We start from the raw sequence: 27194 nt of genomic DNA, 5'->3' as shown, positions 1-27194 counted from the left end.
CTAGTGTTTTAGTAAAATTGAGTATTGTACCTTTGCAATAACATTGTAGTGGTGATCACTGTAGAATGGTGTTACCGAAAACAACATTAGTTCCACCAGGGGATTCAAAAGGCTGCTTTGTTTTGTTTTTTTTTTTTTGTTTTTGCCCCCTGCATTGACAATTCATTTGGCAGCAGCACAAACACAGAGACTGACAGAAAAAGACAGCAGAACTCACAGCGTCAATTTCATTTAGTGCCTTCCACTGCTCGTATGGCACCCCAAGGGCTTCTGCTGTCTGTATCGTTCTCTTCATCTGACTTGTCCACACTTTTAAATCTTTGATATTCTGCTCATGGATAAAATCACCCAAATGCCTGGCAAACTGTTGCATGGTGTTGAAAGAAATAAATAAGAGAGAGAAAGCAATCAGTACATGAGCTAAATCAAATGAAGAATACAGACTATCCTCTGATGAACCAGTTCATTCATTAGCCAAACTGCAAAACCACAGAATTTCTGAAGGATGACAGTCAACAGCCTGACCTTTTGTAACAGAAACCATCCACAGCAGTCAGATTCCTACCTTTTTGCCACGTTCTGAGAGACCAGAATCTCCCCCAATCTTCCCCTTGATGTTGAGATCACTTTCTCCATGCCGGCATAGGTAGATGGAGCGTGGGGTGATGTGTATGTTCATAAGATAGTACACTATGCGGCTCTGGATGTGGTCTATGACTCGGTTTACCAGGTAGCGCTGCCCAACATCCATCACCTTGATGTATGAGAGATCTCTGTGAGAACAAAAAGGAGAGAACACAAATATACTTAATCTTGCCTGGCAAAAGGTACTGATGTACGCTAAAACACCATTGTAAGTGGACCAGGAAAAACAACGTGGAATCCAAGAGAATTTTGTCATCATGGAAAACTGAGGCATAGAAGTGAGGGCAAGCTATCCGACCGGCTTCTGGCAGATTAAAAGGGGTTTGCCTAGTCTGCAACTAACCCTTAACTCAAGTAGAAATAGTGGTTTAAATGTTCCCAAGCACATCTAAAACATAAAGTACACGTTCCCAGTAATTCACCTGGAATAACATTCCCATCCCAAACACTCCTAGGATCTCCTTAGTATGCAGCCTTTTAGTAAATGTTGTCAAAGCGTGTATTGATTTCTGAGAGATGTCGAAGTAGCATCACCCGTTATAGGAAGAATACCAAGCTACAGCTACACCTGATGTTCCTGGAGGAGTTCAAGGAGACACAGGCCAGACGTGTGATGCATTTATGGTCAAGGAAAGGGTCGCTATTTAAGGAGGGAGGAAGTGGAGAGTATAGGAGGTTATCAAGCAGACAAAGGCTTGGCTGTATCTGGGACACTTATACTGCCAAGGGGCAAAAAAAGAACCAAACCAGGGAAACATGAGAGAAGCAAAGATCTTCTGGGGCTTGGATGAGGTTGGAGAGAAAAGTGATATGGGCTGATTTCTTGTAAGCACATTTACACTGAACCAAGTTTACTAGTCCAAGTGGTGTATAACATCCTGTCCAGCCCATCTTAACCAAATAGCTAGGGGGCGGTCTACCCTCCTCTAATAAAGTAACCCTGAAACACCTCTTAAACTGGTGCCCAAAAGCTCTTGGAGTGGCCTAATACCACTTGCGTTTTGCAGAAGAGTTCTACTCAGGAATCTGCAGAAGCAAACAAGCATTTTCAATGTCTTTGTGATGCGAGCCAGGAACAAGAACCAAAGTAATCACTGGAATTTTGGCAGCCACATGACTAACCTAAAGAAACAACAAAACTTTCCACAGCACATAGACGAGTATATCCTGAGACCAGACATTATACTGGTCTTGGAGTCAACAGAACATATAAACCTGCTGGAGCTGAACGTGCTATGGGAGGAGAGTCTGGAGGAGGCCCATTAGAGAAAGTTAACCAAATACAAGGAAAAGGGTTGCAGCTTTCAAAGGCAGGGTTAGAAGGTAAACATGCATATGGAGGTGAGCTGCAGAGAATTCACAGAGCAATCTCTTCACAAATTATTCAGGTATTTGGATGTCACTGGAACCCAGAAGTAGACCACCACCATGAGTACCACCAACTTAAAAGACAATGCCTCAGGGTAGCTCTGATGAAGACATTTAAATCCGTGGGGTTCTGCAGTATATTCTGCTTTAACATTAATTGTAGGTTGATCACCCACTGCTGGGTTGCCTAGGCAAGCTGTCTGATGTTGAAAGACCCAAAAAGACTCAATGACCCTTGGTCATAAATGCATCATGAGATATATCTCTGGGGGAGAAAAAAAAGCATTGCAGTAGAAAAATTTGGTGAATTGTGTCATGTTTCTTGGAAATATTACAAATTTTATAGTTTGTACAGTACAGTCTTACATGTATTTGTTAACCATCTAATATGACACCATTCCTGATTGGTAAACTTCTACTATGAGCTATGTTTTGCAAATGTACACAGCTGCAAACAGCCAATTGCTCAAGATATTCACTTACAGCTGAATCATTGCTTAAAGATGACACAAGTCCTCTTTTCAGTTTTCACAAAGCAGCACAGACAACACGGCGCACCTGCTTCACTTCTTCACATTAGCTCATAAAACATAAGCAGACATCATATGGCAACACAAAACTCACTTGTCCAAGACCTCATCAAGAGTCTCATAGGAGTTTTCATAACATTTTATCCTCTTCATGAAGTCTTCCACTGCTTCATCGGTGTTACAGTCAGCATAGTCCGGACTGCCAAGCTTCACTTGCTGGTGCAAAAGAGACAGAAGATCAAGAATAAATAATTATTTAGTGTCAACTGCAATACGGATTACTAGTCACGAAATTTAGAGGCATTAATATATTCAAACCTAAGAGAGCAAAGGTGTACAGAGAGGAGTTGTGGTTAATTCATAGCTTCTCTAGAGTTACAGGAAAGGTGATAGTAATTGGCACTTAGGATGGGATAACAGAATGGCACACCAAAGGAACCGACAACCGTGCAGAGAAAGAGAAAACATCACAGCAAAACAGGGAAAGGTTTAAAAGGAGCACAAGGGATCCATGTATGCACGTAACTCACCACAATGTTTGCATTTATCACATCTGGATCTTCACAGATGGACTCCACAAAGAACACCTGAAATGGTAAAAAAAAGAGCACAAAAACCAGAACGATGGAGTCATTAGAACAAGGATTGGGTTAAGGAAAGATGCATCAAACCATAAAAACAGCAGGGGTTCAAATAATTCTCTTTACATGTAAATTTGAGAACCTGACATCGAAGAGCTTTATTTTCTGGGTTAAATGTTTGTCATCAAGTAATAGAAATTTGGGAAAGATTGTGAACCGCATAGTTAAATAATGTAGCAGCTCCTTTGAATTGCAGCATATCTCCTCTGACACTGGATGTACGTGCCTCTTCAATAGCTGAGCCAAGGTACCCCTCAGTGCTCATGCCCTCATTGCTGTACGACCTGTACACCCATTGCATCAGGAATCCACTCTCACTATGGTGTAACCCAAGACAGCCAGTGCTACCTCCACTTGTCAACTTAATTTTACAGATAATCCAATGCTTCACTGACCTCACCTACTGTATCGTGTTCCAGCATGCTTGGGTATGTTCATCTTGAAGAACTATAATATACATTAGCAAAATATGTGCAAGTCAACAGAAACTGTATAATAAATGCCCAATAGCATGAAGTGATCATACATGTTAACAGGACATGTATTCGAGTATAACCACTGCACATCATGCACAAGGTTTTCCTTAGAATTTAGATATCTGATCTAGCATATTTGGCAGTCTGTCAATAAATTTGTGATCTGAACTATGCAGACAGTGATATGCCTGGAAAGCCATCAAGCTAGTTCAGGGTGTAAACAGATTAATATTTAGCATAAACAGAACTTGTCTGATGTGTCAACAGTTGATTTGGATGTAATTATAGGATAAATGTGTCTAACCTTTGAATAAATCCACCTTTAGCAGTAATACAATCATAAAGCCACCCTATACACACATAGTCTCAGTAATGTACAGTAAGTTACTTTGGTGCTATTAAACACAAAGTGGTCTCCACTGTAAAGAATCACAGCAGCATGAAGTCTCCAGGTTTCTCATTTCCTAACAAACCGTATGGCAGCACGAGCAGATCTGCAGATAGATCACCATCATCTTATGAAGGAATATTCATAAGGCCCTAGAAACACAAACCTTGTATCCATTTTGGTCAGCAAACTTAATGATAACATTTCTGCGTTCTCTTGTTGTATTTGTAGCATCAAATACCTGTGAGGAAATAAAAAGTAAAACATCAAGACATTCTCTCAGTTACAGAAAAGTGCAACAAAATAATTAACAAGAGAGGAAGAATTGGTAGAGAGTAGAATAGCGTGGCACATTGTTATATTCTTGACCTTTAACAGTGCACCTTGTAGCAGTGCTATATGATTTATGTCATTTGTATCGGTCTGTTCAATTGTTTCTGTCAGTTTGTTATCCTGTTACAAAATTATAAATAAATTGACCACTTAAAAAGAGCTGTTGACCCTTTGAGGTGGGTTAAAGGCAAAAGCTGACATTCAATTTTAAAACAACGGTCCTATATTGTACCTCAATTTGTATTACTCCAGAAATGCTGCACTGCAATACTTCTGTATTTCAGATGAGCTTTGCACATCTATTCCCATGGTCAGTTATTTTATACTTTTTATATGTTAGCTTGTATAGTCACTTATAAAACGGACAGGTTTTTTTTCTACTGCACTGCTCTGCTTTTTGTTTAACAGATGTATTAATAACAGATTTTAAACACTTCACCAGGACCCTAAAACTATCCTTTTGCCCTGATCCTTTTCCATTTCACTGTTGATCCTGAGATCCCCGATTTGCTGTGGCGTTAATCACAGCAAACAAAAGCTGTTTTCCTTTCTTATGAAACATAGAGAGAAATTTATGGTTTTCCTTTACTATAATTTTTTTAAATGATCACTTCAAAGAGTATTTTTAATGTTTAAATGATCACTTCAAAGAGTATTTTTAATGTCAGGAAAGCATACGGACAACCAACATGTCTTTTGGAAGCTGCTGGTCTGACACATAATTCCTAAAACAAATTTGTAATGAAAAATAAGTATAAAGGTTATACTGTTGAAGCTAAAAGTTTACATACACTTAGGGTGAATTCTTTAAAACTCGCTTTATAACCACGCCACAGATTTTCTATTAACAAACTATAAATTTGGCATTTCGTTTAAGACATCTACTTTGTGCAGGACAGAAGTAATTTTTCCAACAATGTTCACAAGAATCCCATTTAGTTTAACCTTGTATATTATTCTTTGATGACTGCACACCGTCACTGCACTTTACAGACTTATCAAATTAGGCTGCTCTGCACACTTGATTTACTTTACACTAATTGCCTATTTAAAAAACTATAACCTATACTTCTCGCAATTTAGTTTAAAATTTTGCTTTTTCATTTTTATTTTTACTTAGTATCCAAATTTTTAAGTTGCTGTGAATGAAAGTGTTTGCAAATAGAAATATGAGGAGGAAATCCTTCAAGATCATTATAATGCACCATTTAGTCTATTCAGTAACTTCATTTGCGAAACACAAATTGATTTACAGTGTGTCAATGCATATAAAATAAACAAAGATAAGCACTGATTTTATGTTTTTTTTGCAGCTAAAGATCAGAAAAGCATACAGGGAGTGGAGGGCTGAACTACTTAAACACATTAAACACACTTGTTATTCATAAGAAATTGTGTATGGGCTTCTTACATTCATTACGGGCCGTTGAAGTGTCTTGCTTTTACTCTTTTTTTTTTTAATCATGTTATTTTCCACACACACAAGAATCCAGTTTTTGCAAAGGGACGTGTTGTTCAAGTGAAAGCTGTGTCACTACCCAACTACTAAGTGCGGCATACTTTACAGAAACATCCCAAGCTAAAAACTAAATATAATAATGATGAAGCATACAAAAGCATGTTAAGCAGAAGCATACATACAGTAGCACTTAGAAGTTTTATCCTATGTTGGAATATATTTGAATATTTACTCATTTTTAATATGAATATTCACACACTCATTTTTGTGTGTTCTGACAGCCCTAATATAGGACAAACTGAAAAAGTTCACCTTAGCCACTAGTTATTTTGTTTTCTGGAAGAAAAAATACCATTTCTCAGTGAGCAGACCACTGACCAAACTTTTGAAAGTAGTGCTCCTCAACCTAACATTGAATTGAAGGTGTAAATGCTATGCTTCCATATGGGTGAAAGTTGTGAGTACTGGATAATCTCCTCATTACCCGGCATGAATTTCTCTGTCGCTGTCATTCTTACATTCTGTAAAGTTGAGTGTGCCCTCTCGAACATTATGATACAAGACAGACGTAACAGCCGAAAAACTTGCAATCAAGACGAAAATTTTGTAAAAACAATACTTGTCCTTTATTTCCGGCCCTGGGCGTAGTTAAATCTCTTTCTCACAGGACGTATGATGCTGCTCGCGTTGGGAAAGGGGGGGCAGCTGCTGTTGCGCTGCCAGTCGGTCATTTTAAAGCCTGTACAGCTGCTGTCCTTTTTGCCACTTCGTGTCTCTGCTGCTCGCGTTGTGAAGAGGGGGGTTAGGGTGGCTGAACGCATGCAAGGAGAAGTGGTCAGATCATCTGCTGCGAGCTGCGTGTTTTGCTTGTCGCTTGTCATTGTTTTAAGAGCCGAGAGCAAGTTAAAGTGTCTCTCGCTGGAGTTCAAATTGTCTTATGAGGAGATTGTCTTGTCTCCCTAGTCTGCCTCCCCAAGATTTTTTTTTTATAATAGGTTATATTATATATATATATTTTTTTTTTTTTAACTTTTCTTAACAATATATTCAATTCATGACATTTTGTGAGTTACTATTGTTTTAACATCAATTGGGGGAAAATAACACTGGGAAACCTGTTGTGAACCATGTACAGGGTTCACTTGGCCCAGTCCAGGCTTTTCATAGGCCCCAGCCCTTTAAGCGTGACAGCCCATCAAGGTATTTTTGCGCTGGCTCTATGCCAAGAATTTGTCAAACTAGTTGCCATCTGTTTAAGGGACAGTAAAGAGAAGGAGGAAAATCTTCAAAATCCATAGTATATCCTTCTTACAGCCAGGGTATGTACTACAGATCTACAAGTAAACAGAAGATGACTCATTGAGGATCTCAAAAACGTGTCCCAGCAGCATAAGGTTTGTGCAGTCTGGGTGTTATCCACCTAATGGATTTAATATAAACCAAGTTTGACTCACAGCAACTTGTCCTCCTTCACTTGAGAGATACTGTTGCACATCGTTCAAAGCTGTAGAGGCGCACTGCCTGAAACAGAAAGACAAACCCTGAGAGAAACAGACAAATAGGTTCCCAATTGAACACATCAGATTTCCCAGGCAGTATGCTATTTCACTTGTATTAACGTCTGGCACATGGCACCCAAATTCAGCACATTTCAGAGGGAAAGCAAAAAACAACAAATACAGTGATTTCAGGGGTGCAAGAATGGGTTGGAGTTTTTAATTTGGGGCATAAGCTGTTCACTGAATCGAATATATCATAGTATACAAAAAAGAAGATTCTACATAAACTTACTTTCTTATTTTCAAGCCCTCTTCATTGTCGGGACTAAAAAACTCAAAGGATTTGTAGATCTTCACATACCTGCGGCGATACTGGCCAACATTAAATTCTGATGGGAGAAAAGACACATATGCAACATGAGTCTAAAACAATTCAGTTTCAGAATTTAAAGAACTGCTTCCAGCAAAACTCTCTAGCTCTACTTTCACACTTAAAACACTATTTGACACAACTACTACCACTGAATTGTGGGATGTTTTTAATTCTATTGCGTGGTTGCCCAGGAGCTTGACTGTATAGTAACTTATTCTTTCTAATACACGTGTTAACCATCATGTGACAGAAAATATTTGCCAGCAATACACACTACAAAAAAACAAGAATAATTTTTGATTCCAGGTATAATAACTGCAGTATTAATAAGATAAACTGAAATTAAGTTAAATGATTTTTACTTTGACTCAGGACTGTTGTTTTAAAATGTACAGTTTGATGCAGTGCATTTTTCACTTTTATCATCATTTGAAAACTATTAAGGACTAATACAATGTTCATTTTTTACTACAAGGTAATGCTGCATGGAATGGACAGAAGGTACATGGGCACTACTGCCTTGGCCAAGGTAGACTTTTAGATTCTTGCTGATATGCAAGGTTTAAAATTTAAAAATATAACTGAAGGTTACATAACACTTCACCTAGTTCATGTTTTTGGCTGGATAAGTTCTCATGTCATCACTGAAGCAAAAAGGTATTTGTTGAAAGAGAAATTGTAGCCATTTTCTTTTTAAAACATGATCCACTTTGCAGAGTTCTACGACAGCATGGTGCCACTTTCCCTGTAACTAAGGGAGATGGCCGATGGTGATTTCTAATCCTGCTTATTCAAGTTGACAAGTGGATTGGCACCAAAAGATTTTTGTATTCAAAAGAAGAAGAAAAAAGGCCAAGGGGAGTTAAACAATTTTCACCATTCTCTAATCTCTTTTTATTGGCAGTGTACGAATGCTTTCTTGTGCAAATTTAAAAGAATCAAACCAACATTAGCGCTTAACTAACAGAGGTAATTATGGTATAAACATCAGTTTAGTGCAGGGGTCTGAAGATGGAACAGGAAGTGAATATGTCAGGCCTTCTTAGCAAACACTTGGCTTCACTTCAAATACTTCTCTATAAAACAAAGTTCTGCTACAAATGGAAAATAACCGGATTGAAAATATTAAATATTAAACAATTCTTTAAGTGTTATCTTTTCTGAAAATAGTTTATTTTTTTTGCAACACTGACTTTTAATGTTAATTACAAAGAGGAAAGAAAAAAATTTAAGATAAAGTTCTCAAGCAATGACTTTGTTCAAAATCAATAGGATTGTCAATCTGAATGCGATTAGTTGATCCGCAAATATACATGCCACCATAACAAATACATTGTTATGGAAATGCTTACAACGTGTACATTAAAATACTATAGTCAATACCTTGGTCTGAAAAAGTGAAAATTTACAAAATACGGTAAACCTTTTATTTTTTTTTTTTATCATTATAATGGTGTCATTGCTAATATGATGTCCCGCATAAAAGAAACATAAACAACAGGAATGTTTAATTCACACTGAAACAAAAATACTTCTAATTTAAAACATCGGGACCCATGTATTGCATCAGAAGAACATTCAAACTGCACTAAAGTAGCAAGGTACTGTAGACTGTGTGGTGGGGTCTTGTTTGAGATGAGTTTAAGGTTTCTTTATGTAGTCATGTTTACACAAGAAAACATGAAATTTGCCTTCTCAGTTGCATCTAATAACAGACAGAATGAGATAAAATAGACAGACAGAAACAAGAAAAGTTAAGGTAAAGCAGTTAGATAAATGGGGATATTCGTCTTCACATTTCTTCCTCCTAGTTTAAACTTAGACAAAAGAGCAGAAGTGTAGGGAGTGCACTTTTAGTTTTTTTCTAAGAATTTTTTACTTAATATATGATGCATATGCATAGGAAGGGAGTTATCAGTGGCACACCCTGCAAAGGTTTGAGTTCAAGTGGTAAGAATGGACTGAAATGTGGATGATAATTTAAAGAAAAAAACAAAAAACTAAACACCACATTGTTTGAACACCTCCAAAAAAAAGTATTATATGTAAGAAGTAGAAATGTTAGGTTTGAATACACAATGGGATGTCAAACTTCAACGTACACCTTATGAGAGGCATGGTGAACTCATCACCATCCACATCCAGACAGTGTACTGAAGTGATCAACACAGCCAATAAATAGTGTGTTAGGAGATATATATATATATATATATATATATATATATATATATATATATAGATATACCTCATGAGCGGTGAAATGCAAGTAAAGGGAGGTCATGCTTAAGTTATAAAGTGCACTCATGAAGCCTCACTTGGAGCACTGTGTTCAGCTTTGGTGTCCATATTACAAAAAAAAGACAAAATAGCATTAGAGAAAGTTCAGAGAAGAGTAACTAGGCTGAACTGTCAGGAGGGATTGAAGTAGCTGAACCTTTTCAGTTTAAGTAAATGGAGTTTAAGAGGGGACAGGATTGATGTGTTTAAAATTAGGAAAGGAATCAGTAAAGTAGATCTCAGTTGTTAGTTTAAAATGAGTACTCCAACAAGAACAAGGACACAGTTGGAAAGTGCAGATTTCACACAAATGTTATAAAGCTTTTATCACCCAAAGGACCATAGACACATAAAATAAATAATCAAGTAGTGTGGTGGAGAGTAGGGCTTTGGGGACCTTCAAATCACGACATGATGTTACTTTGGAAAATCTCAAAGGACAGGACAGATACGTTTGTTGGGCTGAATGTCCTGTTCTCGTCACTTTTCTAACATTTTAATTTTCAAATATCTTTTGGGTCAGTTTTTTTATACATTATTTACTTTATTCTAAATGCAGTGGAAAATAAGTCAGGTTTTTTCTCTTTCTTTCTTTTTTATTTAATTCACAATCCATACAAACATCCTACATGTAATCTTTTCAGCTCAGGAATGTGAAGGTTACAAAAGTTCAAAAAGTTTCCAAAAATCACATTGTTGCAACATTGCTACTCATTTTAAACAAAGCCAGTTTTGACCCTCCATATGTTTTAGTGATTTATTCTCCATTAAGGGTACTAAATTTTAGGTTTACATCCCATAAAATCTTAAATGTCATCTGTTCTAAAACTCAGGATAAATCAGTACTAGAGGTTATGAAGATCAATCAAAGTAAAAGAGGTCTGGTATGAACAATCTGATCTGCCGGGCACCTAAACCAAAAAAGACCCATAAATCACAGTCTCTGAAGACATTGTAAGGATTAAATCTTCCTGGCTGCTAGTTTTTCCCCCATGTATTGCTTGTCTATCTATGACTGATACTTGCTTAAAACTGCATTAGGTCTGAGCACGTGTCCTCTTTTCCCAACAAAATTTTAACAGCACCGCTTTGGTCCATCATGATATACTATTAAAAAACGTTTTAAAATAGAATAACATCACATACTTCTGAAAAACAGCAAAAGGTACCCTTTTCAAACCCCTACTGATGATGTGCAAAAGACAATTTAATTGTCAATGTCAATTTATTTATATAGCACATTTAAAACAATGCTGTGGCCAAAGTGCTTTACAATAATAGAATTAAAGAAAACAAACAAATAACATAAATAGAAATAAAATATATGAACATAAATGAAATACATAATAAATAGAAGTAATGTTATATAATCACAATAGTTCACAATACTGAGGCCTAAGTTTATTACAGCGCCCATTTAGCATTACTCTTTTTATGAAAACAGTTAATCAGGTACTAAGGGTATAAACAGAAGTGGATTTTATCCAATGTATCTACCATTAGAAATTTTTCAAAAACTACTACTGTACATACTTTAAGAGTGACTGCAAACGTTTGTTTGTTTTTTTTTTTCCTTCATGTTTTGCTATGTGCAACGTGCATTGGCTCCAAATCGCCAAAGCCTAGAAACAGCAGTAGGTGGGTTCAGTAAATAAAAGGGTGGCGATACCTTTTGTTGGGACTCCAATCCAGTTCAAGTAACGTGTTAACTTTTTGGAGATGTAGGTTTTTCCCCTTGCAGGAAGTCCCACTGTCACAATCAGCGTTGGGCAGTTGGTCATGCAAACTAAAAGGGAAAAAAAATACATTATATTATATAAACTCATGTTTATACATTTTTAAACAAACAAACATTTTGATCTTACAAACACATTACTAACAGAACTGAAAACTGAAAACCTACACACAAAACTTGTTACATCAAAAGGAGGCCCTGACAGATTTGGTCGTGGACACATCATGCGATTTAACACGAGTAATAAATAAAAAGAGGACACATACGGCAGAAAGCTGATTAAAAACTGAGCTATACTTTTCAAAAAAGTAAGGGGACTAAAAACAAAAATGAGACATCTAAAATAGAAGTAAACTGAAATGCAAACGTGTACACAAGTCAGGAGAAGGAACAAGCAGGAGGAGGGTAATGGAGGCAAAGAGAACAGATGAAGGAGAGTGCGACTACATTCAGCTGAATTCAATCAGCGGAGCTATGATAAATATTCACCTATCTGACTCATCTGTGTGCATATGTACCCCATAATATTTTTGTTTCCAAGTATACAGGATTCTTACTGATAGTCATTACCCACTTGCCCAAATGATTGATTGATAGACAGACAGACAGACAGGATACTTTATTAATCCCAAGGAGAAATTCACAAATGGAACAAAGGCCATTTTTATCACACTCACTTGGTTTATTTTTATTTTATTTACTTCTCCTGATCATTTTTTAGATGATAATTTTATCTTTTTATTTAGATTTCACAAAAAAGCTGTTATTTCCAGCACCTCTTCTAGAAGACATCTTTTTTTGTCACTTTCTGAAAGACATCAATAACCCTCTTTAGTTTTACTTAAGCCAATTACAGCCAGCTGCCATGACTGTAGTATGTAATAACATGCCCATCTGTTCACACCCACACCAAGCCCCCCACACCAACCTCCTTAGCACACTATGGGATGATTTTATTTGGAGAAACACACAGAACATACTTGAAACTACTGGACTGTACAGAGCCTGGACAGGCTCTGCACCCTAAATAGTCTAACCACTTATAGCGCCCCATCATACCCTCCACTCCATTACTACAGCACTGCACTTGTCACGTATCCCAGATATCCAGAGCGCCTACTGAATCCTTGGAGGGGCGCTATATCACATGCAGTGACTCACCAGCACAGTTCCATATATTGATGCACCATGAACACAAGGCCACTGGTGTGTTGATAATACTCCACAGAGTGATCTGTGATGCCATCCTCTGATAGTGTAGCCCAAGAGAAATGAGACATTCGAGATGAAAAATATAAATATAAAAACGACCCTGACCCCAGCTCCTAGCACTCGAAAGGCATAACCCATTTAACTAGAGATGCTTACACAAATGAGAACAAAGGCTATTTTACTTGGAAGTAGATTCTAGTAATGGAGGACAGCTGCCACTTCTCAGCCAATCCAGAAGCAGAAAACACAATTCTAAATGACACAAAATATTGAAAGCATTTTGGAGGAGAATTATTCACCAGTGTCACCAGCATTGCATCAGCTTTGTGATGGTGTGAATAAGTCATGTGGTTCCAGACAGTGGTCTTTCTTTTATGACCAAAAGCTTCTAGAATGACTAGAGCTCTGTCCTCATGGTGACATCATAACATTTGGACGTTTTCCAGAACCGGCAGCTCAAAAAGGATTAGTTGTGGCTGGGTCCCTCAGCACTTTTAAAAATGCACTGATAACTTAGCAGATTGTTTTAAGGATATATGTGCCTAACAGAACAAAAAAGAACAGTTTATGCTCACAGATATAACAAACAATACTCCATTTTCTTTATCCAATTTAAGCAAACTGTTCTGGTCACCATTCATCATTTGTACAAAGTCTCCGTTACCTTAAAGTGCCCAGATTTCTTTCCACATGTACTGCACACAGCTTTATAGAGTTATTGTCATGTATATGTTAGCTAGTAACATACATTACTTCAGTAATGAAGGAGTGTGCACACCGGTCACTAACTGGAATTCCATGAACTTATGTCAAATGTTAATGTGATGAACTTTAGCTATGCTCAACATTATAATGACAAAGTGGGTACCTAAAATGGATCGATTTGGAAAAAAGTTGAATAAGCGAAAGCTGACGGCTGAAGTGGGCATCATAAACCATGACAGGTTGAGTATCACACCACCCTTTCTTTGAGGGAAAAGAGGTGATCAGAGAACAACGAGGAGGATTCAAAATGGCCGCTTCTGTGCAGTTCACACAGGAGCAACTCAGGCCTGGTTGGAGTTGTGGAATAAGAGGAAGAGACCTATATATTTCAAGGCACAGCAACGTTAACATGTGTACTACTTTATCGTTGGTAATACCTTTCCACAGTAAGCACCATCCCATAGCAGTTTATAGATACAGCTGACTTGATTCCAACACACTATAAAGTGAGAATTGAAAGATTAATAAATCTGGTTTTGGTCACACTGAGAAAATTGCCACCAGGAAAGCCATGAAGTTCCAAGATATGTTAGCACAAGTTATCTGAAGTGAAAAGTCACAAGAGCTAAGCTTATTTCCAGGAGATGATCTGTCATGTCATGTCATACCAACTATACTTCCTTAGAAGACTGGCGTCCTTCAACATCTGCGATAAGATGCTGCAGATGTTCTATCAGACGGTTGTGGAGAGTGTCCTCTTCTACGCGGTGGTGTGCTGGGGAGGCAGCATAAAGAAGAAGGACGCCGCACGCGTGGACAAACTGGTGAGGAAGGCAGGCTCTATTGTAGGCATGGAGCTGGACAGTTTAATATCTGTAGCAGAGCGACGGGCGCTGAGCAAACTCCTGTCAATCATGGAGAATCCACTTAACAGTGTCATCTCCAGACAGGGGAGCAGCTTCAGCGACACACTGCTGTCACCATCCTGCTCCACTGACAGACTGAGGAGATCGTTCCTCCCCACACTATGCGACTCTTCAATTCCATCCTGGCTAAACGTTAACATTATACAAGTTATTGTCTGTTATACCTTCATTGTTACCACTCTTTAATTTAATATTGTTCTTTATCAGTATGCTGCTGCTAGAGTATGTGAATTTCCCCTTGGGATTAATAAAGTACCTATCTATCTATGTGTACAGAGTACAGAAAATGTTTTATTAAAATGTCTGACCAACATTCAACACCACTTTCAAGAAAGTAATGCAATGTACAAATTCATTTTACTTAATACTAGCAGACCTAGCGTCTAGTCTTTTTTTAGATTCTTTTAACCGACTGGTTTCGGCAGCCAATTGTCCTTTTCCCAATCTAGAAATCCTGTCTTCTTTAGATTCATTTAACCACTTGATTGTGGCAGCGAATCGTTTTTTTTCTAACGTAGAAGTTGTTTCTTGTGGAGATTCGTTTAATTGCCTGGTTTTGGCAGCCAATCGCTTTTTTTTCCAACCTAGAAGACCTCTCTTGAGATCCGTTTAATAGCCTCGTTGATTGCATGTCTTCCAAGGTAGTTTCAATACCCATTTCTTGCATGGAGTCTTCTCCCCTTTTATGAGTGACTGTGTAAGTACCGCGTGTACTAAACAGTAAATTAGTAAAGGAGAAAGTACTAAACACTAAGGAAAAAGAAGGGCAAGACCGGGTCAGCTGTGGAGCTCAGCTCGGAGCGAAATGAAGAGAATGAAATGATGTGAATGGGAGGGGAGATGATCACGTGACTCCCCCACCCACCTTAACTCTCAATCCCTCCACAAACACAGTCTCTCGGATCCCAACTCTCCTTTACACATATAGATAAAATAAAATTGCATTTGGCTATGCAAAAACTTAGAACTTGCAATAAATAAACAGTGCAATTAATTAACAGTAAGCAATCTTTTGAAAAAAATAATCTAGTAATTAAATAGACATCCCAACAACAGGATTCCAAAACCTTGCTTTTTCTAAGAAGCACATAACCACAATAACAGATACAAGCTTGGCATAATTTATTTGCAGAGGAAATCAGTGCAAGTTCATTTTTGATTCCCACTCCATCCTATGAGCATCAAATCATGGCAGACTTTAAAATGTTCAAGCAAACACAACTCTTGTTTGAACAAAAGCCCCTGACAAGACAAAGACTACTGTTCCCTTTGGCTGGGATTAACCATCCCACTCACTTGGCAGGCAGCATGGTCTCGCAGCTAAGGCACTGACCTGGAAAACACAAGATTTCGGGGTTCTAACACGGAGTCTGAATGAGGCCACAAGCCAGTCACGTTATCTGATACCAATGACTATATAAACCATCAGGAAAGTGTGCTTTGTGAATGTATTACCACGAAAGCTAAGATGTAAAGATCGGCCAATTTAATTAAAAAAAGGGGAAGCAAAAGAGCCTGGAATTTTCCTGTCAAGTACTTTGCAAGAGAGTGCCCCGCAACTTTATACAGCCATGATATTTGTTAGCAAATTAATAAGCATGCCGTTACCTCTGAAAAGTCACCATTTTTATTCTAATGAGATGTTGAGTCAGCTTGAAACAGCGAGTTTGTGAACACTAACTTGATATCATTTCAGCTACAATGCGCAGTTCCAGTGTCGGCTAAAGTCAGCCTGCAACAATAAGCATGTGAACTCTTAACTTGAAATCATTTCAGCTACAAAGTTCAATATGGGTGATGGCTCAGTTCCCAACACTGGCTCCGGTTTTCTTTCCACATCACAAAGATGTCAATGTTGGGTTAATTGGCATTTCTAAATTCTCTTCATGCGAGGGTGGGTGTGTGCAATTAGTCACAAAGATGAAGTGGAGTCCTGGTGTTGCCAGGATAAGCTCCAGCAGATTTGAAAATCATCTGCATGCATGTATTTTTGAACTAGTCTTAAAAGTTCCTGTCTCTCCAGCAATTTTAGATGATGGCTCTTAAAAAAAAATGCATTGGTGGTAGGCAGCCTGCTGGAAGTCAGTGAAATGTCTTTTATGAGCCAAGTGTGTAAAACAAGCCACCAAGAGATGATCTGCAGAAGTTAGTGTTGTTCTGTCACTTAGACCGAGATGAAAAGTGGATTTATCACAATCTCTAAGGTATTAAAAAAAATAAAATAAAGGTGTATAGACGATGTTCCAGGATCTTTCATTTTATACTGGATTTTTGGGGAACCTATTAATTTCTGAATGAAAATATTTCCCCAGGTTGTACAATGAGTTGAAAACAATGAATGAAGGATATGTGGTCAGAGAAAGGGCAATATTAATCAAAGGTAGACAGGGCAGACAAAAAAATGTTTACAGTGATGCGTGTATATGAATATGAATATGAATGAGCATTTGAAGGAGCAAACTGCTGTGGAATTGATAAGTTTTGCAGATAACCGTTAAGTTTTGGTACCTTGCAAGAAATGTGAAGAATGGCACAGGAAAATAATGTAACAGACAGAATGTGGTGGAAGATATAGGCTCTTGGAAAATATACGGTAATGGCACAACCAACTACTGGCACCATATAAATTGAATGCTATTGATTGAGAGATTACACTCTAATGGTGACCAAAAGGGAAATCCAGAACATCAGGACAACCTCTGTAAACCAAGATAATGGCCATTAAACTGACTATTACTATTGCTGTGCATGGCTACAATAATTCTAATTGGAACCTAGGGCCATTGTGGCACCACAACCAGCAGCTTATACCTGACTATGACTTGACTATCAGAGGTTCAAAGGTAAGGTGTGGGTACTGAGTTCTCACGAGCAGACAAGCATTTTAGACCCATATGTGGATTACAAAGAAGTCCTGCCCATTCCATCAAGAGCATAGGTATAATCTGACTTTTCACTGAACCATGCCTAATAACCATTAGTTCATCCAAAAAGCCAGATAATGGAAAATGTTATTTGGACACACGCTTTCCCCGTGTATCTAAATTTAGCTTCAAGTTGCCAATGAAACGGAGTAAAAACATCAAAGAGCTGAGTATGTCACCAGGAGTGGTGTACCTCATGAAATTAATGATCTGGTTAATTATAAAATGTCCACAATCTTGGCAAATGTCACCCCACGTGTTTATCGCTATTTACGTCAGTAAGGTGAAGTAATAACACCTAATGAACTAGGCTGAAAAATCAGCAAGATAAACTCCCAGTCTGCTAGTTATGATGCAACATTTAACTCTTGATGGCTAGGAAGCTGCCCATTGCTGACCCTGCTTCTGCACCAGAACCAATCCAAGATCTAACAAAGCCAATGTAAACTGGCAAGCATTGTGTAGGTTTCCTACTAAATCCTGAACACCTCCAAAATGAAAGTGAGAAGCCGTTACGAGAAACGAGGAAAAGTGCTTCTTTCATAACTACGCAATCATCCGCACACCAGCAGAAACACTCCATCACATGCCGGGGAAGGTTACTGCAAACAAGACTTGTCAGGTATTTTGTATTGTGGGCACCTGCAATACCACCACCCTCGCGTGAGCAGAACGAAGTTTAAAAGTAGGAACTAAGATCCTGGCAGACTACGCATTCACTTCCAACCAACGCACACAAGTAAAAACATTCTACAGTGGCTGTACATTAAAACAGATGTCAATTTGGTACAATGTCAGACAAGTCAGCTAGGCAAGATCAGAAAACACATCAGCAGGTAAAAGCGTCATCTCGCATCAAAACACGAGCCCAGTGTTAATCAAACGTAGTGAACATATACAAATTCATGAGAACACTAGATAAACGAGTCTAATACTTCGGGGCACGCTATGCCAGACGCAATGTTAAGCAATGCCCGGCACACTAAAGCGTAACCTAGTTCACCGGCGTCCCGCAGCGCTACTTTACCGGTAAAACCGAATACAGCAGCAGCAACAACAACGGGGACAGACCATCACGCTCGCTCACCCCTCCTTTGCGAGATGTGCCGCTCTGGATGCCCGTTTTTACAAGGCATCCAGATCTTCTTCAAAGGATTCTGCGTTAGCTCCCGCGGTGACGCTGCCATAGTGAGCGCAGCTCTTTGTGTGGAGCAACCCGCACAGCTCCTCTCCGCAGTACCTCGTCTTCTGCGTAGTCTCGGCTAGCGCTCGGACTGGAGCAAGTCTGCTGAGCTGACTCGTGACGTCACGACAAGGTGGTACCTTACAGCTAATAGCGAAAGACAAATACCGTAAAGAGTGTAAACAAAGCGCAACTAGACGAACAGTGCTGTTCCGACCCATCAAGAACGGGTATTGTATATCAGAGAAATTCAGTTAATTTGAACACAAAATTAACATTTGACAAAAAAACCTCACTCCATCAATTTAATCACGGCTTTTCAGAGAGTTATGTTTTATTTTCTACATAAACGGTGTATGTTTTACGATTGTATCATGCACCAAATATTGACACCCCATGCTTTACAACTAAAATATATTTGAATATTAGCCAAAGTGAAAAACGAAACGTTTACTTCCCAAGAGAAAAGTTTGATTTACATGGCACTTTGTACAATATAATTTTAAGGAACGAAACAATTAAATACATTAAACAGGCCTGCTTTAAGAATAATTGCTTTTTTGATCTTTTCTTTGTTAAGCTTTTTCAACATCTAATGCTTGATTTACATTTTAAATTAAAATCAGAACTATTCTAAACCCGAGCGAGGTCCTTTGCAGGAATGGTCACTGCTTTGTATCTGTCCACCAATTGCACCGGGAATACGATGTTCAGAGAATGAAAATAAATGAATGAAAATGCTGACACTGTGTGGCTCAGATTGGGTTATCTAGTCTGCATATACAAGATGATAAATATTCAGGGCAGGATCCTTCCTTATTACAAAGAGCATTACATTATTAACTTTAGTCGATCACTTGAAAGGCCCTTTCTCACGTCCACGTGTCAGTTTCGGGAGTGGTTTTCACTTGGATCCAGGCAACAGGCTTGCTTTTCAGTGTGTCACAAAGCAAGTCATTTGATTACCTTATCTATTGTACAACTGTGTTCAAAATCTGCTGTGAGTGATTAGTGCAACATTAACCAACATTTAAAAACATGTAACTGCACTACGAATATCACCAAGTACAAAAAGCCGGAACAGAAGAGGTTAAAAAAAAAAACTCGGTTGGGTCACGTCACGAGATTCTGATAAAGGCAGTCTTCACGTGAGAGACGCATGGGCCGTGCCTGATTAATTCGTAACAACCAATCATCGTGGCGGAGCTGCGAGTGCACCAATCACGAGGGTGTGTCCGATCCAATCGCCATAGCCTAATAGTGAGGCGGAGTGGGGTTTGGGCCAATCGCCTATCTGGAGCGTTTTTTTGTTCTCATGAACTGAACAAGAAAACAGCATGAAATAATACGAGACAGGAAGATGGCAAAGTAGAGGAGGTCGATTCCCAAATCGCCCCTTGGGGCCCCACAAAACAGGTTTCTTGCTCTCGCCCGCTGAGAAAGCCGTTGATTTGCACGACTCGCTGGAGGTGAGCTCATAGCGAAATGAATAATAAATGTTTAATTTTACATTGGGCCACCAAGAGCTTGATAAAGCAAATACAAGTACAATTTAGTTTCAGACGATCCACCAACTCATAAACAAATAAAAGTTGTGTTTCTAACAGAAACAAGAATGTGGCATTGACATGCACTTGGGGCTTAGAACAATATGTGAATTTTAATGAAACGCTCAGGAAAAGACAGTAGTGTCCAGCAAAGGGTATATGCTGTCAGGGCCTTCTTAACAGCATTATAGGCCCCCGGGCAAAGCAGTAAGTACACTGGGGACCCTACCTACACAACCACTCACAGGAATAAAAATGTAAATGGTCAATAAAATTAAACATATGGACTAAGTATTGTATTGGTACTTCCAACAAAATCAGTGTTCAAACATTAAAAAACATGCTGTACAGCAAAGATTAATCAACAAGTCACAACATACATAGATTAGCATAGGGCCCCTATGCTTGTGGGCCCCTTGGGCAACTGCCCAGTGTGCCCATGTGTTAAGATGGCACTGTATGCTGTAAAGTGAAAAAGTAACTACACCCCATAGATTTTTTTAATATATGGGCATATCAAGATTTGATCTTCATATAAACTGTATTTATAGATGAACAAGATATAACAATCATGCCACATTAAACAAATGCAAAGTTCACACCTTGGTAAAGAATGTACACCCTTACATTTACCACTCCCTCAAATTCCTAAAATTAGAATTCGGTGTACCAGATGAGGTGTGAATGATTAGAAGGTCCTGAGACATCTGGTTTGGTTTTCTCTCTGTTGATGAGGTGCCAGCTACTGCCATTCCGAGCTGAAAGAGCTCTTTGGGATCTTCATAAAAGAGATTTTAAAAATTCTCCAAACAATTGGAAATCAACCATTCCACTGTCTGGATAATCATCTACAAGTGGATAAGAGTTCAAACAACTGCCAACCTGTCCGGGCCAGGCATCCCATCAAGTTCAGCCCAAGAACAGAATGAAAGAGGCAGAAATACACCTCTAAGAAGCCTAGAATTTCACTGTGGGACCTCCAGGCAGCTCTTGCCATAGTTGAAGTCAAAGTGCAGCAGTCTACTATTAAAAAGAGGCTACATGAATTACATCAACTTGAGAGGTGTGTCAGGAGGAAAACCTTTACTGTCCAGAAAGAACACCAGGACAAGACCAAAGTCTGGTCATGAACACCTAGACAATGAGCAGCACTTCTGGAACAATGTGCTCTGGACACACAAGACACTGTACCGGAAGACATGTTAGGTGAAATCCAAAGATAGCATTTGACCAGAACAACCAAATACCAGCTGTAAAACATGGTTGGTTGGTGGAAATCCGGTGCTGCTTTGCTGCATCAGGGTCTGGGCAGCTTATTATCATAAAACCCACTGTGAGTTCTTCAAGGATAATGTTAGACCATCTGTCAGACAGAAGCTCAAGTGAAAATGGACCTTGCAGCATGACAATGATCCTATATGGACAAAAGTATTGGGACAATCTTGTTAATTATTGAATTCAGGTGTTTCAAACAGACCCCTTAACACAGGGGTATAAAATCAGGGGCCTAACCCGTGCAGTCTCCATTTACAAACATTTGTGATACAAAATGGGTCTGAAGAGCTCAGTGACTTCCAGTGTGATGCCACCTTTGCAATAAGATGGTTCATAAAAGTGTATCCTTGCTGGATATTCCATGGTCAACCATAAGTGGTAATATTGGAAAGTGGAAGCATTTAGGAACAACAGCAACTCAGCCACAAAGTGGAAGACCATGTAAAGTCACAGAGCAGGGTCAACGACTGCCAAGGTTCATGGAGCGTAAAAGTTACCTATGCTCTGCTGATTCCATAGCTGAAGAATTCCAAACTTCCACTAGCATTAATGTAAGCACAAAAACTGTGTGGTGGGAGCTTCATGGAATGGGTTTCCATGGTTGAGTAGCTGTGCCAAGTGTCAGATGGAATGGTGGAAACGTGTTCCATGGAGTTACGAATCACGCTTCTCTGTTTGGCAGTCAGATGGGCGAGTATGGGTTTGGTGGATGCCGGGAGAATGTTACCTGCCTGACTACATTGTGCCAGTTGTGAAGTTTGGTGAAGGCACTCTTGCTCACACCTTAAAAAGTTTTGCCACTCAGCATCATACTCAAACATCTCTGGGATGTACGAGTAATATTAGAGTACCTGGAGGAAGCCCACATAGACAAATTAGGTTCAAGTTCACTGTCATGTAGACATGGTACAATGAAATTCTTACACGACTCCTCAGAATAGTGACAAGTAATACACCAATAAATCTCTAAAACTACATGCAGTACCTAGAATTAACATACTGTATATTCAATGGTGTGGTGTGGGAGGATGTGCAATCTATTATTATTAGATTGGGTATTCAGTAACCTTGTGATGCAAATAGAAATTCTTGAGTGTTTTATTAAAAAACAATCCAAACAGTTAAAAAAAAAAATCAAGCCCTGGCTTAGGAAGACGAGGTTCTGTGCCCAGAATAGCCAAGCCAAGACCCTGACCAGAATCCCATTGGAGTGCTCTGGCAGAACTTGAAGTGGACTGTTAATGGAAGAGTCGTCCTTCAAACCTGTCAGAGCTGGTGGGATTTGTGTAAGGAAGGGTGGGAGAAAATCTCTCTTGTAAGATGTTAAAAGCCTGAATATCTGGTTATATAGGAGGTGTGAAGTCATCGTCTGAAATTAGTGTATTAACGTTTGTGCACAAGAATATGTGATGATTTGTTAAAAATCACAGTCCAATAATCTAGACGTTCAAATTCTTTCTATGCATGGGAAGACTGGATTTACACTCTTCATTCTATATAAGGGTTCTTATTCATATGATAGCTCTGTAATATCTGAAATGATGATTACCTTGAGGCAAGAGTGTGGCTACAAGTGGGCAGTGCCCAGGCAAAAGAAACATCTGCCTACCCAAAGCAAAAAAAAAAAAAATCAGTAAAAGTTTTAATTTACTTTGGCATCCAGTTGCCTTCCACACATATCTGAATACCCACCCTAGGATGATATCCTAGTAATGTCATACATATTCAAACATGACTGTATTTATGCTAATCTTGCAACACTAAATTTATGTCTGCCGCTTATCTTACTTTCTATGAGTCCCAATTAAGATACACTTAACAAGTCCATTGAAAACAAAGAACTTTTGCAAAACTCAATATTCCTTTAAATGTTAACTGTCAAAATTACAGATCTGTGGCATACGAGAAATGTTATTACGGACTGACGATTGTATATGTGATAGTTAGCCATTAGCGGTGACTGAAGCTGGATGACAGCATTTGCAGGTACACGGAGTGTGCTCCGGCCTAAGGCTGTGGAGGAGGAAATTTCAGTAGCCAAGGCAAGTGATGAAGACATGTCAAAGAAGACAAGATCTCTTCATTCTTATTGGAGATAAACCTGAGTTCTTTCCCAATGCAACAAGCCAGAAAGGCTTCATAAGTCCTCTGCTGAGATGGTGAACCTGTTGAAGGATGGCATAAAACAACATTTAAAGGACTCCGAGAACAAGAGAAAAAGATTCTCTGGCTTTCAAGGGGTAGAACTCCAAGCAATATGTCTGGCAAAGACTAAGCACTGCTCATCACATGCCTAATACCATTCCTGCAGCGTATTATGCTTCAGCCAGGGTTTATCCCTGGGGTGGGATTCAAATTCTTGTTTAATGTCTGCTTTGTTCAATTTGATCATTTTGTTTATATTAATATTGATATTTCTTAGTCTCTATTCATAGTGTATCTTTTGCGGGTAGTTTCCCAAGAGGCTGGGCCACCTGCCCATCACCACCAGGGTCTTCCCTCAAACCTGTAAAGGTAAGGATTTCTCACAGATAAATGTCTGAAACAGATTTATGTCTGATTTACAGTGTAAACAGTAAAAAAAAAAATAAATTGCATATAATCTCATTCCTGAATCAGAGTTGAGATTCACATTTCGAAATTCCAAATTTTTATGCAAGCAAGTGCAAGTGGTCTGAATCTGATTCCGTCAATGCAGTGAGCTGGGCACTAATATATTTCATGTTAATATCCTTCGCAGTGTGTGTAAATATAAAGTAAGTGGGTTTTCTTTTCCCTTCAGGTTATCAGGGGATGCCATGTTTTGGGCTACTATCAGTGTTATATTCCATATTTAAGGTCAATTTTTGTTCATAAAGACCCTGTTTACGTACATTGATGCTAAGGCAGCGACACAATGGTTACTGTTTACATGTAAGAGCAACTAGTTCATGTTTTCAGTGTGTGCCATATGTGACCTCTGCTAATTTTATTATTCCATTTGGACACTACATTCAGCCTGCGGTGGGCTGGCGCCCCGCTCGGGGTTTGTTTCCTGCCTTGCGCCCTGTGTTGGCTGGGATTGGCTCCAGCAGACCCCCGTGACTCTGTAGTTAGGATATAGCGGGTTGGATGATGGATGGATGGATGGACTACATTCAGCTATGTTAAAGTAGAGTGAAATGTTAACTTCCAAATCCACATGTTAATATTTTAAATATTGTATCGGACTGACAGACTGGTATATCACCTTATTGTATATTTAAAGGTGCCATTTCTTTCAAGTAATAATAGTAGATTACAATATTGATTTATTATTGCTGCCATTTACATTAGATGCAATGCTGCTACTAGTTAGTACTATTTCATTTATGTGCATGATGATTAATAAAAGTTCATGTCCTGTCTTTCAGAGAAAACCAAACACATAATTAATTTAAAATGAATGTAGAGGTGAAAGAGATTCATTTGCCAGTTAAATAAAGTGTGGACAAAGTGGCAAACAAATAAATGGGTTATCCTGGCAGACGCCTTGTCTCTCACTGGACATCTGCAGCGGGTCCAACCTTCTGATTCAGCTTTGTATGATTGTGAAGGCTGCTGTTGAGCGATACCTTCATTACACTTGCACAAATCAAACATTACCAGTTGGATCTTATTTTGTAGTTTAAATATGACTAATCTGCTACAGCTGCTGTAAGGACACCCATCTGAGACAACCATTTGGCAAGTAAATACCTCTGAGGTACTCCAGCTGCAGTCTTAGCTCCCATGCCCATTGCCTTGATCAGCAGAGAAGAAAAGCGAAGAATGTTCAAGGTGGAAACTAAATGGCCGCCGTTATTAAAGCTTTGCCAGTGCTGAATTAAGAGCAATAGAGCAAATGTACAGCAGCATAATCAGTCTTTTTCTGGCTGAGATTTTTGTTTCTTTGTCTGGAAGTACAATGAAACGAAGACCTTTGAGCTCTACAGAAACAGTTCTTTCTTTATCTCTTTGGATCTTGGCAACAGTGGAGTGACAGGAATGAAGACAGCTTGGCAGACACTTATGTGGCCTGGCCCTGGCAGCCAAAGTCCTCTGTCAACTCTCTGCTTTGTGGGTAGCTGTTAACACAGTCAAGTTGCACTGTGGCAATACTAAAACCAGTGAAACCGTGTTAGCTGGATCACTGGTGGGTACAAGGAGGGCTGTGCCAATTAATTAGGATCCAGGTCCATATGGAGTTGGTCCTCCAACTTGCAGGGAAAACTTGGGGGTTGGTGGCAGGATTGGCACTCCAGCCACTGTTAAAAAAAATCCCACTGTTCAGTGTGGTGCTGAGGTGTCATCCATTGCACGGCTGCACTCAGATCTCAATCCGGGTGGTGTGCCATGTGGCGGGTGTGGCGACGCGCTGTAATCGGAGCATGCTCCCTGCCTCTCTCCTCTCCTCTCCTCAGGTCCATAGGTATAGTTGGAAGAACCCTTTGGAGTTACCTGGACTTCTGCATTAACTGCTCACACAAATGTGGTGTGACTGTCAGTCGCAATAACAGACGAACAATCAATAACTTCCATCAAAAGTTTCCTGTCTGCGTCGGTGTCTGTTCCTCTCATTGTTAATTGAAATTTCTAGGTTATACTTAAAGGAGCAAACTCCATAGAGAAAGATAAATTCAATGGAAAGTACCAAAAAAAAGTTAAGAACTTAAAGCTGTGGCAACAATACAAATATTTCTAGATTTCTAATGAGTGTGTATCTAATACTACTGTTCTTTAAAAAAAAAAAGACCAGGTAATTAAACATTGATGTAAATTAGAAGCAAAAATGACTCACTGATTGTGAAACTGGATGGAAGAAAAACCTGTTATGATTTGCACTTTTCTTTCGTTTGTGAGTCTTTCCTGAAGTGTTTCCTGAATATATATGAATTTGCTAACTACTTCTTCTTTTGGCTGATCCAGTTAGGGGTCGCTACAGCGGATCATTTTCTTCCATATCTTCCTGTCCTCTTCATCTTCCTCTGTCACACCCATCACCTGCATGCCCTCTCTCACCACATCCATTAACCTTCTCTTAGGCCTTCCTCTTTTCCTCTTGCCTGGCTTCTTCTTTTTTCAGCTGCTTCAGTTAGGGGTTGCCACAGCGGATATGGATTTGCTAACTAAATACGGTAAATATGGCCTGCTATGCTTCTTTGGTATGTAGGGCAGGAACAATGGCTTTCCACTTCTGTCTGTCTTGAGCCAGCTTCTTGGAGGTGCCCAGCTGGTGTTCATGGTTCTCAGCTCTTCATCCACAGTATGCCGCTTTATATTCCTGGGCTGTCCTATCATGTGTTTTCTCTTCAGCAGTCCAATGCAAAGCAGTGTTGGTGATGGAGCTGCCAAGCCATCTCCTCATTACAATGGTGGCCATAATTTCTTATTGGTATTGAACAATCAGTTCTACACTGGGAAGGATTCCTGACCAAAAAATGTATGGGATTCCTCACAGGAACTTCAGAATGTGGCCGGCTTAGCCACATCTTCCTCTGTCGTCCTCCAGTAGTCAGATCCTTATAGAAGACTAGGGGCTTCGCCAACCCCCCGGCCTGTGCTACAAGCCAGTCACTTCATGTCTCTGCCGCTCGCTCATGTAGATTTCGCTTTCACCAAACAACAGATCTTTTAATTCTCGCTGATATGCCTCTTCATTGGGAAGAAACACTACTTTTTCCTGATGTCAACACAAATT

General features: G+C 39.2%; 1 protein-coding gene across 4 annotated transcripts in view; it reads right to left on the bottom strand.

The window, feature by feature from the left end:
- pfkfb4b (6-phosphofructo-2-kinase/fructose-2,6-biphosphatase 4b) overlaps nt 1-27194 on the bottom strand; it is an 82104-nt gene that overhangs the window by 23033 nt on the left and 31877 nt on the right. For 2 of the 4 annotated variants that reach the window (XM_039771301.1, XM_039771302.1), the window contains exons 2-9: nt 11659-11775; nt 7632-7728; nt 7295-7361; nt 4215-4289; nt 3074-3130; nt 2638-2759; nt 566-773; nt 218-364 (exon numbers count right to left, since the gene is read on the bottom strand). In XM_039771301.1, coding sequence (XP_039627235.1) covers nt 218-364; nt 566-773; nt 2638-2759; nt 3074-3130; nt 4215-4289; nt 7295-7361; nt 7632-7728; nt 11659-11775 — 890 coding nt within the window. Of the gene's footprint in view, nt 1-217; nt 365-565; nt 774-2637; nt 2760-3073; nt 3131-4214; nt 4290-7294; nt 7362-7631; nt 7729-11658; nt 11776-18578; nt 18755-27194 lie in introns of those variants that run through there. The other 2 variants (XM_039771300.1, XM_039771299.1) reach the window with 2 other exon arrangements.

Source organism: Polypterus senegalus, chromosome 12, assembly GCF_016835505.1.
Source record: "Polypterus senegalus isolate Bchr_013 chromosome 12, ASM1683550v1, whole genome shotgun sequence".
Lineage (NCBI taxonomy): Eukaryota > Metazoa > Chordata > Cladistia > Polypteriformes > Polypteridae > Polypterus > Polypterus senegalus.
The sequence above is the reverse complement of the archived record's forward strand: the minus strand, read 5'-3'. Positions and strand labels throughout refer to the sequence as shown.